This window comes from Pristis pectinata, chromosome 15 (genome assembly GCF_009764475.1).
Source record: "Pristis pectinata isolate sPriPec2 chromosome 15, sPriPec2.1.pri, whole genome shotgun sequence".
Taxonomy (NCBI): domain Eukaryota; kingdom Metazoa; phylum Chordata; class Chondrichthyes; order Rhinopristiformes; family Pristidae; genus Pristis; species Pristis pectinata.
Window position 1 is genome coordinate 33,747,890 of NC_067419.1, and position 14,192 is coordinate 33,762,081.

The 14,192-nt window shown below is 38.2% G+C and overlaps 1 protein-coding gene across 3 annotated transcripts in view; it reads right to left on the reverse strand.

The window, feature by feature from the left end:
* Positions 1 to 11,484, reverse strand: part of slc6a15 (solute carrier family 6 member 15) — a 30,940-nt gene extending 19,456 nt beyond the window's left edge. The window contains exons 1-6 of one of the 3 annotated variants that reach the window (XM_052030543.1): positions 11,275 to 11,484; positions 8,365 to 8,483; positions 5,773 to 5,800; positions 4,648 to 5,102; positions 3,800 to 3,957; positions 180 to 306 (exon numbers count right to left, since the gene is read on the reverse strand). In XM_052030543.1, the coding sequence (XP_051886503.1) occupies positions 180 to 306; positions 3,800 to 3,957; positions 4,648 to 4,939 (577 nt within the window). In that variant the 5' untranslated portion in view covers positions 4,940 to 5,102; positions 5,773 to 5,800; positions 8,365 to 8,483; positions 11,275 to 11,484. Of the gene's footprint in view, positions 1 to 179; positions 307 to 3,799; positions 3,958 to 4,647; positions 5,103 to 5,772; positions 5,801 to 8,364; positions 8,484 to 9,618; positions 10,184 to 11,274 lie in introns of those variants that run through there. The other 2 variants (XM_052030542.1, XM_052030544.1) reach the window with 2 other exon arrangements.
* Positions 11,485 to 14,192: the final 2,708 nt, after the last annotated feature.

Consider the following 14,192-nt stretch of genomic DNA (forward strand, 5'->3'; position numbering starts at 1 on the left):
GCCCCACCCTCTCTGCAGCTTTACAAGCTTATGTTGTCTCCTTTTCAGTTCCAATGAAGGGTCTCTAACTTGGAACATTGACTCTGTTTCTGTTCTCACAGATGTGGTCTGACCTGCAGAGTATTTCCAGCATTTTTTGTTTTTAATTTTACATATGCACAATGTAGTTGTATACTCACAGGTCTGGGTCCCATTTTTTTCCAAGGGGCACTGATCCCAGGGCAGTGGGTGCTGAAAGGACTTGGAGAAGTAAAATAAGCTCCAACCAATAATGACATTGTAGTAAAGAGCTACAAAGAAGCACACCTAAAATCAAAATACCAAGATGTATTTTACATTTCTTTCCTTGGGTTAAATGTAAGATGCCGTACTGCAAGCTTCTTATTAATAATGCTTTAAAATTTTTAATCTGCAAATTATGTTATACAATAGTTTGCAAATGTTTACTGTATGCACATCATATTCCCTTAATTGTGGATTTAGTACTTGCTAATATGAAGTTCAAAAGTTAAGTCTAAGATTAAATATTCTATAGTTTGCCAGTATCTTGTGGGTTTCCTCCCACAGTCCAAAGACGTACAGGTAGGTTAATTTGGGTTTAAAATGGGTGGCGTGGACTCGTTGAGCCAGAAGGGCCTGTTACCATGCTGTAAATAAAATTTAATTTAATTTAATTTAATTTAATAAAATATTTATTTTTGCCTGTGGAGTTTGTCTCCTAAGATTTCACCATAAACCATTGGGATATTATCTACAATCTTGGTACAAAAGAATTAAAAGGAACCACATTATTTAGTTAATGATTAGTCATTAAAGGAGAAAATCAATTTTATTTTTGCATCCAGGATCAAAAAAAACATTTTGTGTTTTTATTAAACTGCATCAATTTAAAATGCAACAATCTAATCAAGTACAAGGCTTGAAAATAAATCAGTATGTGAAAGTCAAAAAGGATTGTGCCAACATGGAAGGAAATTGGTGGTGTGCATATTATACATGAAGAGGAACTAACCAATACAACCTCAACAGCAAGGTGCTTTTTTAATATCTTGCATCGTTATATATTTTGGGATATATTTAGCACACTTCCTGTATTAGGCAAATTTCTGTTTCACCCTTAAAATTAATTTCTGAAATTCAAGAACCTTTCCACCAACAGAAAGTATTTTCTGATTGATTTCAGAAGATGCAGATTTCTTACTGGGCAAAAACTCAGTCTCATAGCAACTAATCTCTCATTATCAATTACAATGTCTTGCTTGCAGGGGTGTCAGTTCTTGACCTCAGGAATCCTAACAGGCAAAAAGACACAAGAGAGGCTCGATCCATGAAGTAGTCATCACAATTACACATTCGGTATTCCTCAATAAGCTTTGCCTCTGTGTAGTCATACCCTATGAGCAGCCTACTCCATTGTGTTCTTTGATGTGACTCTTGTAATATCAGAGGCCACTCTTATGTTTCAATCAGTCCCCAAGACTCCCAGGATTTAGATTCACCCTGTCCACACCACTGACCTGATACGCGCTGATACATTAAGCTTACTTGCCATTCACTTCCCAGCAAATTCGCCAGCTGATAAACATGAAAATCTGGCTGGCATGTAGGCTGGAAACTGGTTTAACAAACGTTAAAAAGGCAGCAGCAGTTAACTTCTCCAGCACATTCAGGAAATACATTTTTCTGTGTTTCTCATCTAATAATACAATTGGCCCTGTGCCTCTAAAAATGGGAATTGGAGAAATGACGGGATGGTTACAAGGCACATTAGGAGTGGAATAGTTCCTGGTTGTGAATGGAATGGGATATTTATGGCGACATTATGTCAATGCAAAGTATAGGCATGGGATATTTACTGGAATTAAGTCATCAAACACAGAATCTGCATGACTACCCACCTGTGGTGGTCTAAGAAACCCATTTTGGTCTCATTAGCCACAAAAATGATGTGGAAGAAAATCTTCCATGACTACAAGGGATTGTATAAGAAGAAGAAAATGTACAATAAGCTATCAATTAAGTGCCAACAAGATGACCTGTAGTAACTTGCCTCTGCTCAGCCCTATTGCTGTGTTCCCAGTTGTGACTTGGATGCCAGCTTGAAGTTCTTTAAAGCACTTATTTACTGTCCAAATGGAAATACTGCAAATGCCTTGCCAATCTGCTCCTCCTTGGATTAGAAGCAGGGAGAGGGAACCACTGCAGATCATTCGGTGGGGCATATTGGAAGCATCAATTCTCAGTGTTGATTGCAAATAGGGAATGGAAATTAAGCTGCACCAGCTGTAGGGGGAGATGGCAGGGCTGTCAAATCAGCGCCCTGGGCTTTACGTGCTTTGGGCAAATGGGACCATTGAAAAGAGTGTAACTTGCAGCTTGAAGCTGCAAACTTGCAGCTTGAAGCTGCAAACTGGCAGCTCAGGGAACCCGCGTGCAAGTGTGGCATATGGGAAGAATGAAATCTAGAAGAGATGCTGCGATAAATAGGAAGTTTAAGCAAGACAGTATGAGAATTATTGTTAGGCATTTTCTTCCTCTATTTCTCATATACTACCTTTGGTAGACTACAAATAGCCAGTGATGATTCTTTCAATGAACAACAGAAGTGCCTAAGATTGCCATTAACAGTTTGTCCATAGAATAAAATCACTGATTAATGGCAAATTTGGATTTGTTTTTGATATTGTTGTGTAACAATCCTGATAAACCAAAGAGTGGGAAGTTGAGTAAGGGCTCCTCCCATCCCTAGAGAAATAAAGAGAGAAATTAAATATATTAGGCAGTGCCTTGAGGATTCTGGAGAGAGAGAGGAAGAGGAATTGTAAAGTGTGATTGTAGTTGCATACTTGTTAACAGTTGCTATTACCTGTTAACAGTTGCTATTAAATACCCTTTGCCTTGTATATAACTGCATGGCTGAAGCTTTGGCTCCCAATAACCTTCGTTTCACATAACAATATTTCTGTAGTGTGCCAAGGTTTTCTTCCCTTCAAATAATAAATAAGCAAAGCAGAGTCTAACATTTTCATACTAATTTTCATGGAATTATGGTACTTCGACAAATTAGCCTCATTCACCTACATGCCCTGTTGGTGAGGGACTATATTTGTAGGCAATATTGCTGAAGGAGCTTTGGATCCATGACCCATAATTTTGCAATTGGGCAGTTTCATCAGTGCATTCACTTTTTGCTGTACTTTAGATTTCATTTCTGAAAGTGCAAGACTCAAAAATGTTGTTTCTTGAAACAGTATTATTTCCAGATGCTACTTCTGTACAGCAATTTGCTTTTACCATTTGAATAATCGCAGTTGGGGGCCAAAGATTGCAAGCTAATTTTTACAGTGACCTGACCCTTAATAAGTATAAGAAATCACTTCTAACCAACTTTGTACAATGAGCTTGCTGCAAAACTAGAATTTACAAAGTTAATAAATACACAAGTCAGACACACAAAGTTGGCTTTAACTACAGTTTAGAATGATCTGTAATTGTGAGCAACTCTGAACATTATTGTTTCATCTAACAAGCTCAGAGGGGATAAGCCATGAAAGAACGATGCTGTGCCTGACTTCCACGTACTGCTGAATACTTCAATATATGCTAGAATAGCTTACAACACTGCAGTGTGAATCACTCCTTTCATTTGTGAGTGCTCACATGATTGGATCTTGAAGAAAGAACTTCTGTCTATTTTCAGAAGAAATGGGGGCTAGAAAGATTTCCCCAGGCATTGTCAACACATGCTTCAAGAATTTGCACAGAAAAGAAAGAGCATTTTTTGAAAGATTCAACATACAATGCAGCTTGAAAATCCTATTCCACCCAGTCTTGGGCTGATGTAATTCCACACACCAATACTGCCTCGTCTGATTCTCTGACCCACTGCGAGTTCCAGGAAAAAGAGTGGGATCCCAATAATAAGGAGCAAAATCAAATACGGCACGAGATAGGCACCTGCAGAAAAAACAATGTGGTGTGAAAACCTGTCGCTGACATCTTCCAATTCAGTGCAATTCAGTTTTAGTTGACATTTTACAACTCCCAAAGAATGAAGGATATACTTATGAAATATATCAACGCTGATTTATTAAATTTTAGACATTCTGTTCAAATTGACTGAGATTTACTAAATTAAGATGAAATATTTTATTTCACGTTTTCCTCATTATTAAAAATAATTGAATTTTAATGCACTGTTATTCAATGTGACATGCACCTCCTTCTTGATTATGTACATAACAATTCCTGAATGTGCAAATAAGCCTTAGAGTGCAAAGCAGGGAAATCAAATTATTATGAAATGCATGCCTCACTATAGGATGTGAGGTCCATGATGAACTTCTTAGCCTTAGGAGTTAATACAAACTTCTAGGTTCAATTAAATATCTGATAAGGCTGTAGATAACTCTGAGCCTGATAGGCAGATACCGAGTCTCCAAATCATTAAGAAACCAACTAAACTTAATTATAAGACAAACCAAGTATTCTAATTTTAAAACATAAAGTGATGCTAGTAATTGTAAAATTTTGAAATCCATATTATTTTTCTCAATCAAACCATGTCTCCTTTAAGGAGAGCACAATTTTATTGTCCTTACTGTTTATTAGCTGTAAAACAGATTACATAGGTGACTGTGTCCTTACCTCCACCATTTTTTTGACATAAGTATGGGAATCTCCATACATTGCCTAAACCAACAGAGAATCCAACCTGTGCCAGAATGTACTGAAGTTTGTTATTCCAGGCAGGCCTTTCATCATCAGTATCAGATCCTTCTTCAATGTCCACATCTTTGTCAGTTTGTGAATCATCGACATACAATGCACTCTTCTTAAACTGGTTATCATTCATGTCCTCATTGGAAAGAAGATCTTTGACAGACTCTGTGACATCTTCATCCAGTTCTCTCTTCGCAACTTTGCTATTTTTAGGCATTGGAAAACTCGATCACAAATGCTGTAACACTACAAATGTTGAGCAATATTTTCAGTCAAGAGTAACTCAGTGTCAGGCAGGTAAGGGAGGAGCCCAACAAAAAACTATTGAAGCTCTGAGGTGAATTTGTGGTGAGTCTGAAAGAATATTCCGTGTTTCAAATCTGTTGGGAAAAGAACATTTGCGTTTTGGTCATCAGAACAGCAATATTTCAGACAGTGGTTGAGCAGACATTTTAAAAGTTTGTCATTATATATCATTCATGAAGATTGGCTGCAAAGTAAGAAAGCATTTTGTTTCAGATATTCAAGGAGGTAAACAAGGACCCACTAATGTTGAACTAAGGGGTGAGGGCAGTGGAAAATAAATCATGGCAATGGACCAAAAGCATGTTTGAACCATATGAATGTAAGGACATCAAACAGCATATGATTTGGAGAGAGTCATAAGTCCTAGAAGGACTACTGAAAGATCTATTATTCCCAATGGCAGACTGGGGAAAAGCAGGGAAGGAATGGAAAATGCACACTGGGTCACACTGGAAGATATTGCTCGTTTTGCGTGATGCAAGTTTATTGGGGGATTTAAAGATAATCTCCCGAAAAGAAATATACCAGGGATTAATGAGCCAGCTGAGTTTGTCATAGATGGATGTAAATATCAGAGGGATGACATGGGCCACAGAAATTTGCATTCAGTGTAGCTTGTAAATTATCAAATGCTGATCGTAAGGAACATTAGAAAAGTTTATCCCTGATACATTGGTGAGTATCAGTTGCATATTTCACGGATAGGAGGTTTCTGTTCTGCTGATGAATACTGAATATACTTACTTGAGGAAATCATCTGATCAGTGCAACTCTGAAAAAAAAATTAAATTAAAACAGGTATATTGGAGCTATTCAAGTACAGGACATTATGTCTGTTTTGCTTGCACAAAAAGCTAGCACACCTGTGGTACGGAGGTATACAATATAACTACCAAAATAAAAGGATGATCATTTTTCAATAATTTCTGCTTTAAGGGCTACATGGAAAGAAAAGCATTAGAGCAAGTTGCTGCAGTCAATAAAGTTTACAATTGTAACAAATGAAGACAATAAAAGGGCTGTATTATCTAACACTGTAGGAGTGAAAAGAAAGTTTTGGGCAAATTAGATCGAAGTTCCAACACAAAATAAAACTTGCTAAATCAGTGAACTACATTATTTGAACAGTTCTCTGTGGGAAACTTCCTTTTACAAGTCCTGTATAAGAAATGTTTCACGTGGCATCTGAAGAATGAGATGATAATAATTCCATTAAGTCAAAGCCATTTTCAAAGGGACAGAATAAAGAGGTTTCTTTTGCTAAGTTACTAATGGCTTTTATTGTAAAATTAGCAAGATACGGTCTGAGCAATCTCTCTGGCTTTTAAGGTACACACTCCTCAAGGAAATGCAAATAGTTTTGAAACAGATGTAAATTTTCCAACATGGCTTTTTTTACTGCATAAAAAGAATTAATATTGATAATGACAAAATTTTACATTTCATTGACAGCCAGTTAATAATTTTGTCTTGGGCTTGTGATAAAAATGTAAAATGGCTTCCCATTCAAGCTGTACTTACCCGATATTGTCTAAAATACTAACTATGTTTATTTACCCTGCCAGCTTGCTGGGGTTGAAGAAAATTGTGTTTTTGATTTACTAAGCCCAGGAAAATTGGTTAAAAACTATCACAATGTACAGGGATGGAAAAGCGTTCATTCAGTCAAATGCTCCTTCTTTGTTTGTGTAACCACTATTGTGAACTCAGTTTAACTGAAACATAACTTGCCTATTCAAAACTATAGGTAGGTACCTGGGTGCAGATGGATTTCATAGAGATATCATCACGAGCTCATGTTTGGTTTTATCATTTATTTTCAGCTCAGACTAATGTTAGACAGTGAACATTAAGCATTGAGGAACTGTGATTAATAATCTGCTAATGTTTTTCAGTGTAAAGTGTATTGTTGAATCGAAACAGTTTGTTACAATATTCTGCCCCAAAAAAACCTAAATGTAGAACAAAATTGACATAGTTAAAAAAGAAATACATACCTATTTGAGAAGTATATGTAAGTATAAGTCAATGCATATGTAGGAAAGATTGTGGAATTATGATTTAAGAGACAGAGGAACTCCACTGGCTAACAAAATGGTGTATTGGGATCGATGTACCCAACATTCTAATGGTGTTCCTTTGTTCCTGTTTCACTCGGTGGCCAATCATTACTTTCATGTTTCGGACAGGATGTTAGAGGTAGAAAATTATTTGATTTAGCTGTGCTCATGGGAGGAGATTGCGTGAAGAGATTGTGACCTCACAGAAACACTTACAACCAAAAACACTTATTTTAATCATGTATTACCATCAATTAATTTTAACCACACTACCAAATATGTAATTTACGTGATGATTATCACCCTCTATTATTTCAGGTTCAGAACATTTGAAACATTTAAAATTATTTTTTGTCACTGGGATTAAACATGTATGAGATTACTTGCTGCTGATTGTACTCGCATCTCCACATTCAGACCCACTGATGTCACTGTAGCTAAATGCAAGGAAATGCATGTAAATGGTATATATTTAGTGCCATTAACCAAAGGCAAATTTCTCTCCTGCAGGATGAGTATGAACTGATATGAGATGGTCGAGATGATCTGATAAAGGTTCATACTTTATAGGAGTTTTAATAAGGTCCATACATAAAAAGCATTTCTATTGGATGGGGAGTCAATTAACAGAAGATGTATACTTTAGACCAAAAAGTTTAGAAGAATTTTTTTTATTCATGCAGGGGATTCTCTAACAGAATTAGAAACAGAACCTAAACTAATATTCCTTCTTTATCTGGAGTCACAAGAGACAGTCGATGCTGGAATCTGGAGCCACAAATGAGCAGCTGGAGGAACTCAGCTGAGTTCCTCCAACAGCTTGTTTTTTGTGCCTTCTTTATCTTAGTCATTGTAAGAGCCTTGAGATATTTCACTGCATTAAAAAAAATTCCATAAAAAAGTCAGATATTGTTGTTGTACTAACCTCTTATATATAGTATTCTCATTTATGATTCTATCTAGTTCGACATGATCTTTACGGCATTCAATAAAGTAGATGGAAGTAGACCAGGTCTACCAATAAGGGGTAACTTTTGTCTGGAACAACTGAAGGCTGGTGATCCCTGCAAATCCATTCAATTTCTTTGAACTTCCCCCAGTTGGATGCAAACCCATTTCCAAATGGGATACTTATAAATATGGTCCAGATACAGAGACACTTTGGGATTCACATACATTTATAGAGGCAGGTCATGGAGATTAGGGACCTTTGGCTTTATAAGTAGAGTTATGGAATGAAAAAAAAACAGTATGATTATGGTAAACCATCACTAACCTTTGGTTAGGCCTCAGCAGAAATACTGTGCTCAATTCAAAGCGTCACACCATGGGAATGATGTCAAGACCTTGACAAGGGTATAGGGGAGATGTCCCACGATGGTAAAAGAGACACCTCTGCAGAAAAGTAAAGGAGAGGAGGTTACATAGAGCTTTGAGAAAATGCTTGGCATAGCACTTCTGAAAAGAATAGAAATTATTTCTCTTGACAGGAGGATTGGTAATCAAAGGACACAGATTTAAGATAATTGGCAAAATATTCAGCAGGAATTTATGAGAACCTTCTCTGCAACAAATTAGTATGATTTGGCATGACCTCCCTGAAAAGTAAATTTCATATATTGAAAGAGAGGCAAAATTCAGGCTGTGAGGAAACAACAGGGCAATGGGACTAGTTGGTTGGCTCCTTCAGACACTGTGGCCTGACTGACCTTCTTCAGCGCTCCAAGATTGCATGAAAGTGACCTATTTCTTTTCTACAGACTAAATGTAAACAGTACTATTCCTCAAGCAGGAATTTCTATTGAAAAACAATTTCCTCATTACTTTGTGTAAAATATAAGCCATCCATTTATTGGATTTACTTCGTAATAGTCCTCCAACATTCCCCAATTCCAGCATCAAAAGCTTCAACAACATTAGATCTAGATAACTGACTTTTATTTTTAGATAAATCTTATTTCCAAATAACATAGGCGTGTTGTAAGCTTCTGTTGAACTCCCTAACAGGATAAATGTAAGTGTGCGCGCACTGGATAGAATCATTTGTATTATTTACCACATGTATCATCTGCATCATTGGCATATCATAATATTCATTATAATTTACTTACAAATCACAGATTAAATAATAAAGATCTTTTAACATATTTGCCAATAGTTTTAATGTTCATTCACCGAAACTTCAGCAAGCAATTTATACATTTAATACATTAAATATCCTTTGTAAACTTCATGGCGCCAGTTATTAAGATAAACCGGGCAGGCAGCATAGCTTGGTCATTTCGAGCCGTAAGATGGTTAATAACTACCATTCGACCTTCAGACTTGCTTTACCAATTAGCCAGACGGTTTAATCTCCATACTCTCCAAAAGATAAATTGAAACTCTGCCTCTCGCGTCTGGAAACTGCTGAGTCACCGGACCGGAGGAGTATTTGAGAACCCAACCAGACCTTGCAAAAGCCCTATTCTTTTGTTGCGGCTTGAAAGCAGAAAATTAACGGGTTGATAAATTAACTCCTGTCGCTTACTCAGCCAAGATTCAATGTCCATAATGTCAAGAAAGTGAAGCCATTGTTTAAGATGCAATGTTTTCCTTTGCGACTGCTGCAGTTCCGGAGGGCGATCAAACGGACCGCATTCCAACATCTACCGCCACCAGATCAATAGCTCTGACAGTGCAAAACCTGTGTGAAGCGGGACAGCCTGTTACCGCAGTGCGCGGAAAGATCATTTCACCGGTATCAGGCTGCTCCGCAGAATTGAAATGAAATGTGCTGCAAAACGCTCTGCCCACTGCAAAGGACCACCGTGGCACGTGTCTGACACATACAAGCATTAATCATCTTTTATAGAATTAGGAGAGGAGTATGCACTGTTCCCCGCAGTCCGGTGCACAACAACATGACATCCCCGGGCGGCTGCCTCTGCGCACACGGATCTCCTCCACACGCACTAAAATCTGTCTGAGACCTTCGACCTTGACAGGGGATTGTTAATCCTGTAAATCCCGCACAGACAAATAATCGGAGCCGGCGAGCCGCATCATAGACTCGCTAGAAACCAAATGGACATCACGGGCTGGGATCCGCAGACAGTCTGAGTAGATCGCCGGCCACGTTGGACAAGTGTGGTCCGGGCTGTCTGAGAGGAGCGAGGGGTGGGGGTCGCTCTGACTGGTGGGAGGGACTGGGATAACCTTGAGTGGTAACTTGTCAAATACACCCTTTGCAGAACAAATCCAGAATACAGGAACAGATAACGTGATTACACGACCAAGCAGATTCTCTCTCTCTCTCAATGGTCCTGTGTTTATATGTCCGCCCACGTCTGCGTGTGTCTATTTCTTCGTATGTGTAATAGGTGTTTTATCCTTGTGGTGTGTCTATGTACCTCTATTGTGTGTATTTTTGTATGTCTATTTTGCTCATCTGTATAATGGTAAGTGTGTCTGTGTATTTATGTGTTTATTTACATGGTTGTAATACGATTATCAGGGCGTGTTGCTCTGTGTGTGTCGATGTATTAGCGTGTGCATGTGTATGTTTTAGTATGGTGCGTACGGGTTTGTATATTTATGATTTGTGGGCATGTGGTGTTTGTCTCCGTACGTTGGTGTTTTCGTGTGTGTGTGATCTGCGTATGTGCATACTCATGTAGGAGAGTGTGTGTCTAGGTATCTGAATGGGTGTGTATGTGTTGTGTGTCTTTGTAGTTGTGTCTCGTACAGCAAGGAAGAGACCGAGAGCTGAGGAGACAGAACCGCCACTATAAATTTGCATACAACCGCAAACATACACAAACACCGCCACGGTACGAACTATCTCGACAACTCTGCTGCTTTACCAGCTGATCCAATACAAATACAATAAATGATCAGATTCCGCCGGCCCGTGTTCCACCCCCTCCCCCAGGAAGAATGTCGTTTATTCCCTTCTATCCAATAAATCGAAACACTGCAGCACATTGAATGAAATGTCATAAAACCGAGCGGGCGCTTCCGCGCAGTGACAACCGAGCATTCTCCTCCAAATTTTCAAATACACAAATCTATTCAATTAGATTTACTCCACCCTCATGAAATTGGAATGCAACCTACTTATTAATCATTTTAAAATATAACTGTCCTCCTCACAAAGCAGGACACGATTTTTGTCAATGATTTTAAAATATGCGCATTATCTTACCTTTTTTTTAAAGAAGATAACTTAAATAGGGGTGAGGAGCGTGTCTGGTCGCTGGTGGATGATCTGAGTCACGGTGCTTAGGAGCTGAAGAAGCAGCTTTCATCTGACGAGAGGCTGGAGTGTTTCTAACAGAGAACCGCACCTTCACTGAACTCCAACCCTCCCGAGTGACGACAGCCATCAACACTCGCCATTCACTTAAAGGGAAATGCCTTGAAAATTATTTCGAGTATCCCCAGCCCGGAATTATTTCAGATAGTTTTCAGTTGCGATTCTCCTAGTTGCATTAGCAACTGCTCCTGCCCCTGGATTGCACCGTTCTGTTGAGAGGTTCGGCGAGGTTGGCTCTGATATTGGGCATATGATTAAGATTGGACTGTAGCAACTTCCAACTTCATCTGGCAATTTTGAATAAAATATCAGGGCGGACTCATTTCCCAGAAAATCAAATGTCAGCTGTTATCCTAATCTTAAGAAAAGTTTATTTTGAATTTGCAAATTTTAAATTGACTGCAAATTTTAAATTCAGACAACTGAAGGATGTTGTCTCAGAAATTAGGAAGAGTAGGAATTGTCTAATGCAAATCCCACTGTACTCAACATTTTGAAGGAGAGAATCTGACGGGAAATCTAAGTTAATCAGGGTGCATCCAAGACCTGTCAAGTCTGCCCAGAATGGCCCATTCAGCAAGATCTATAGGTATAGTTGCACTTTCAGACACATGCCCGAGGAGCAGGTATTTTCATTGGAGTGCATTTCAATTGTAAAGCTTCAGAGAAGTTTAGTTTGTTACTGGAGCTGGACCTGCAATTAACATTCACCGCACCACAGAGGAAAAGTCACCATGACTGTAAACTTTAATGTCACAGGCTCGGTTCATGGAAGCACAGGGGATTTGGGCAAGGTCAGCCAACTTGAAACACTCTCTTTTAAGGCATTGTTGCCAATGCTCTTTTTGCCAAGGCATTTTAACTTAGAGAAATGGTCTGATCTCTAACAGAAAACTGTAAAGGTCAACATGCTTTTCAGTATTAGCAACCACCCCAGGGCTGTGAGGTATTAATTTCAACCATGTAGTGGTGCACAAAAGTAAACCCTAAAAATTGATCTGAACAACAAAGGCTTTGTATAAAGACACATCACTTGATATTTCCAGCATTTTTTTGTTTTTCAGTAAGATTTCCTGCATCTGCAAAATTTTGCTTTGGAGTTAAGAAACATCATTATTGTAAAATTCTGTTCTTTCATTTCAAATCCTGCCATGGTTTTGCCTCATTCTATCTCTGCACAGTCTTCAACCCTACAATTAACTCTTCAATATATCTCTGCTCCTGCAACTTTAATTTTCATCACTTCACCATTGGTAGTGTTTTCCCTTCCACAGATCCTAGCGCTGCAAATAGAAAAGTAATTGAAGTCTCTATTTTATCAAGAGCCAAGCAATTTGTTGTCCCTATTCAAGGAGTCCATTCATGAATTCCCTGTCTAAACTCTCCAGCTCCTTACCATTCATTCTTCCATTTTGACATTCAAAACTTACACCTTTCAACTAACTTCTGGTTGTCATAGAGTCATAGTGCATGGATACCCTTTGACTCGACAATTCCATGCCAACTGTTAATACTCATTTACACTAATCCTACATGAATCCCATTATATTCTCCCCACATTCCCATCAGCTCCTCCAAGATTCTAACATTGACCTACACAACCAGGGCAATTAACCCACACATCTTTGGAATGAGGGAGGAAACTGGAACAGCTAGACAAACCCCATGAGGTCACAGGGAAAATGCGCAATCTCCATTCAAACAGGATGGATGTTAGAATCTGCACTACTATCTCCTAACATGGCTTGGAGTGAAATATTGTGTGATAACACTCCTGTGAAGTGCTGTGGGGCATTTTGCTATGTTAAAATTGTGATTGTTACTTTCCACTGAACTTTGCACTTTTGCGCATTGTCTGCAAACATCACACTTTCTCTGCTTTAAAGCAAAGAGTTGAAACTCTCTCAAATAATATTGTACTGCATTTATCCCAGCCATTTGTTGTAGTCTTGGGAAAGGCCATTAAAAGCTTAATCAGTTTCTGATTTTGTTAACATCATTCCCTTTCCAGTAAAAGCCATGAGATCATCATCTGTTTGATTCTACAGACACTGATCGTGATGATGTGTTCTCTGCTTTTGCTTAATTATGTCAGAATCCTTTTTTAATACTTGAAGTATTGGCTGCCTTATACATATCAATTTCTTACACACATCATCTATGCATAAGTAGGGGTCTCAGAGATGTTGTGTGCAAAATAAAGAGTGAAATGCAGAATGGGTGAATAGTTGCTGGCGGTACCAGTATTGGAATAGACTGCAAATTCATGGTCTGCAGCTATGTTATCAGTTGTCACATTGTTTGCAACCACTGAAAGAAATCAGGTCAATTAGTATTGTGATTGAACTTTTTCAATTGATGTTAGCTACTATGAGTTTCTTATTATGACAGCAATAACTCAAAGTCAAAGTCACATTTACTGTCATATGCACAAGTACATATATGCATAGGTGCAGTGTAAAACTTGTTTGCAGCCATATCAGCATAGCATCATATAAGCAGCATTCACAAATAAAACATAAACATAAACTATCTACAATTTTTACAAGAAAGAACACAATTAGAACAGAAAAAAACAGAGTCTATTTTAGTGCAAAGTGATTAAATTGGTCATAGTGTTGCTAAATTGCACTGATTAGAGTTTGCCAGTTGGTTCAAGAACCGAATGGTTGAAGGGAGATTGAACTCATGAAGAGATTCCAGAATATGTAAAAGCATTTTGAAAGTTAGGTTTACTCAGAAATCCATTGAAACCAAGAGACGCTCACATCTCTACCCCCAAATAGTTGATGAGAATGGATGCTTCC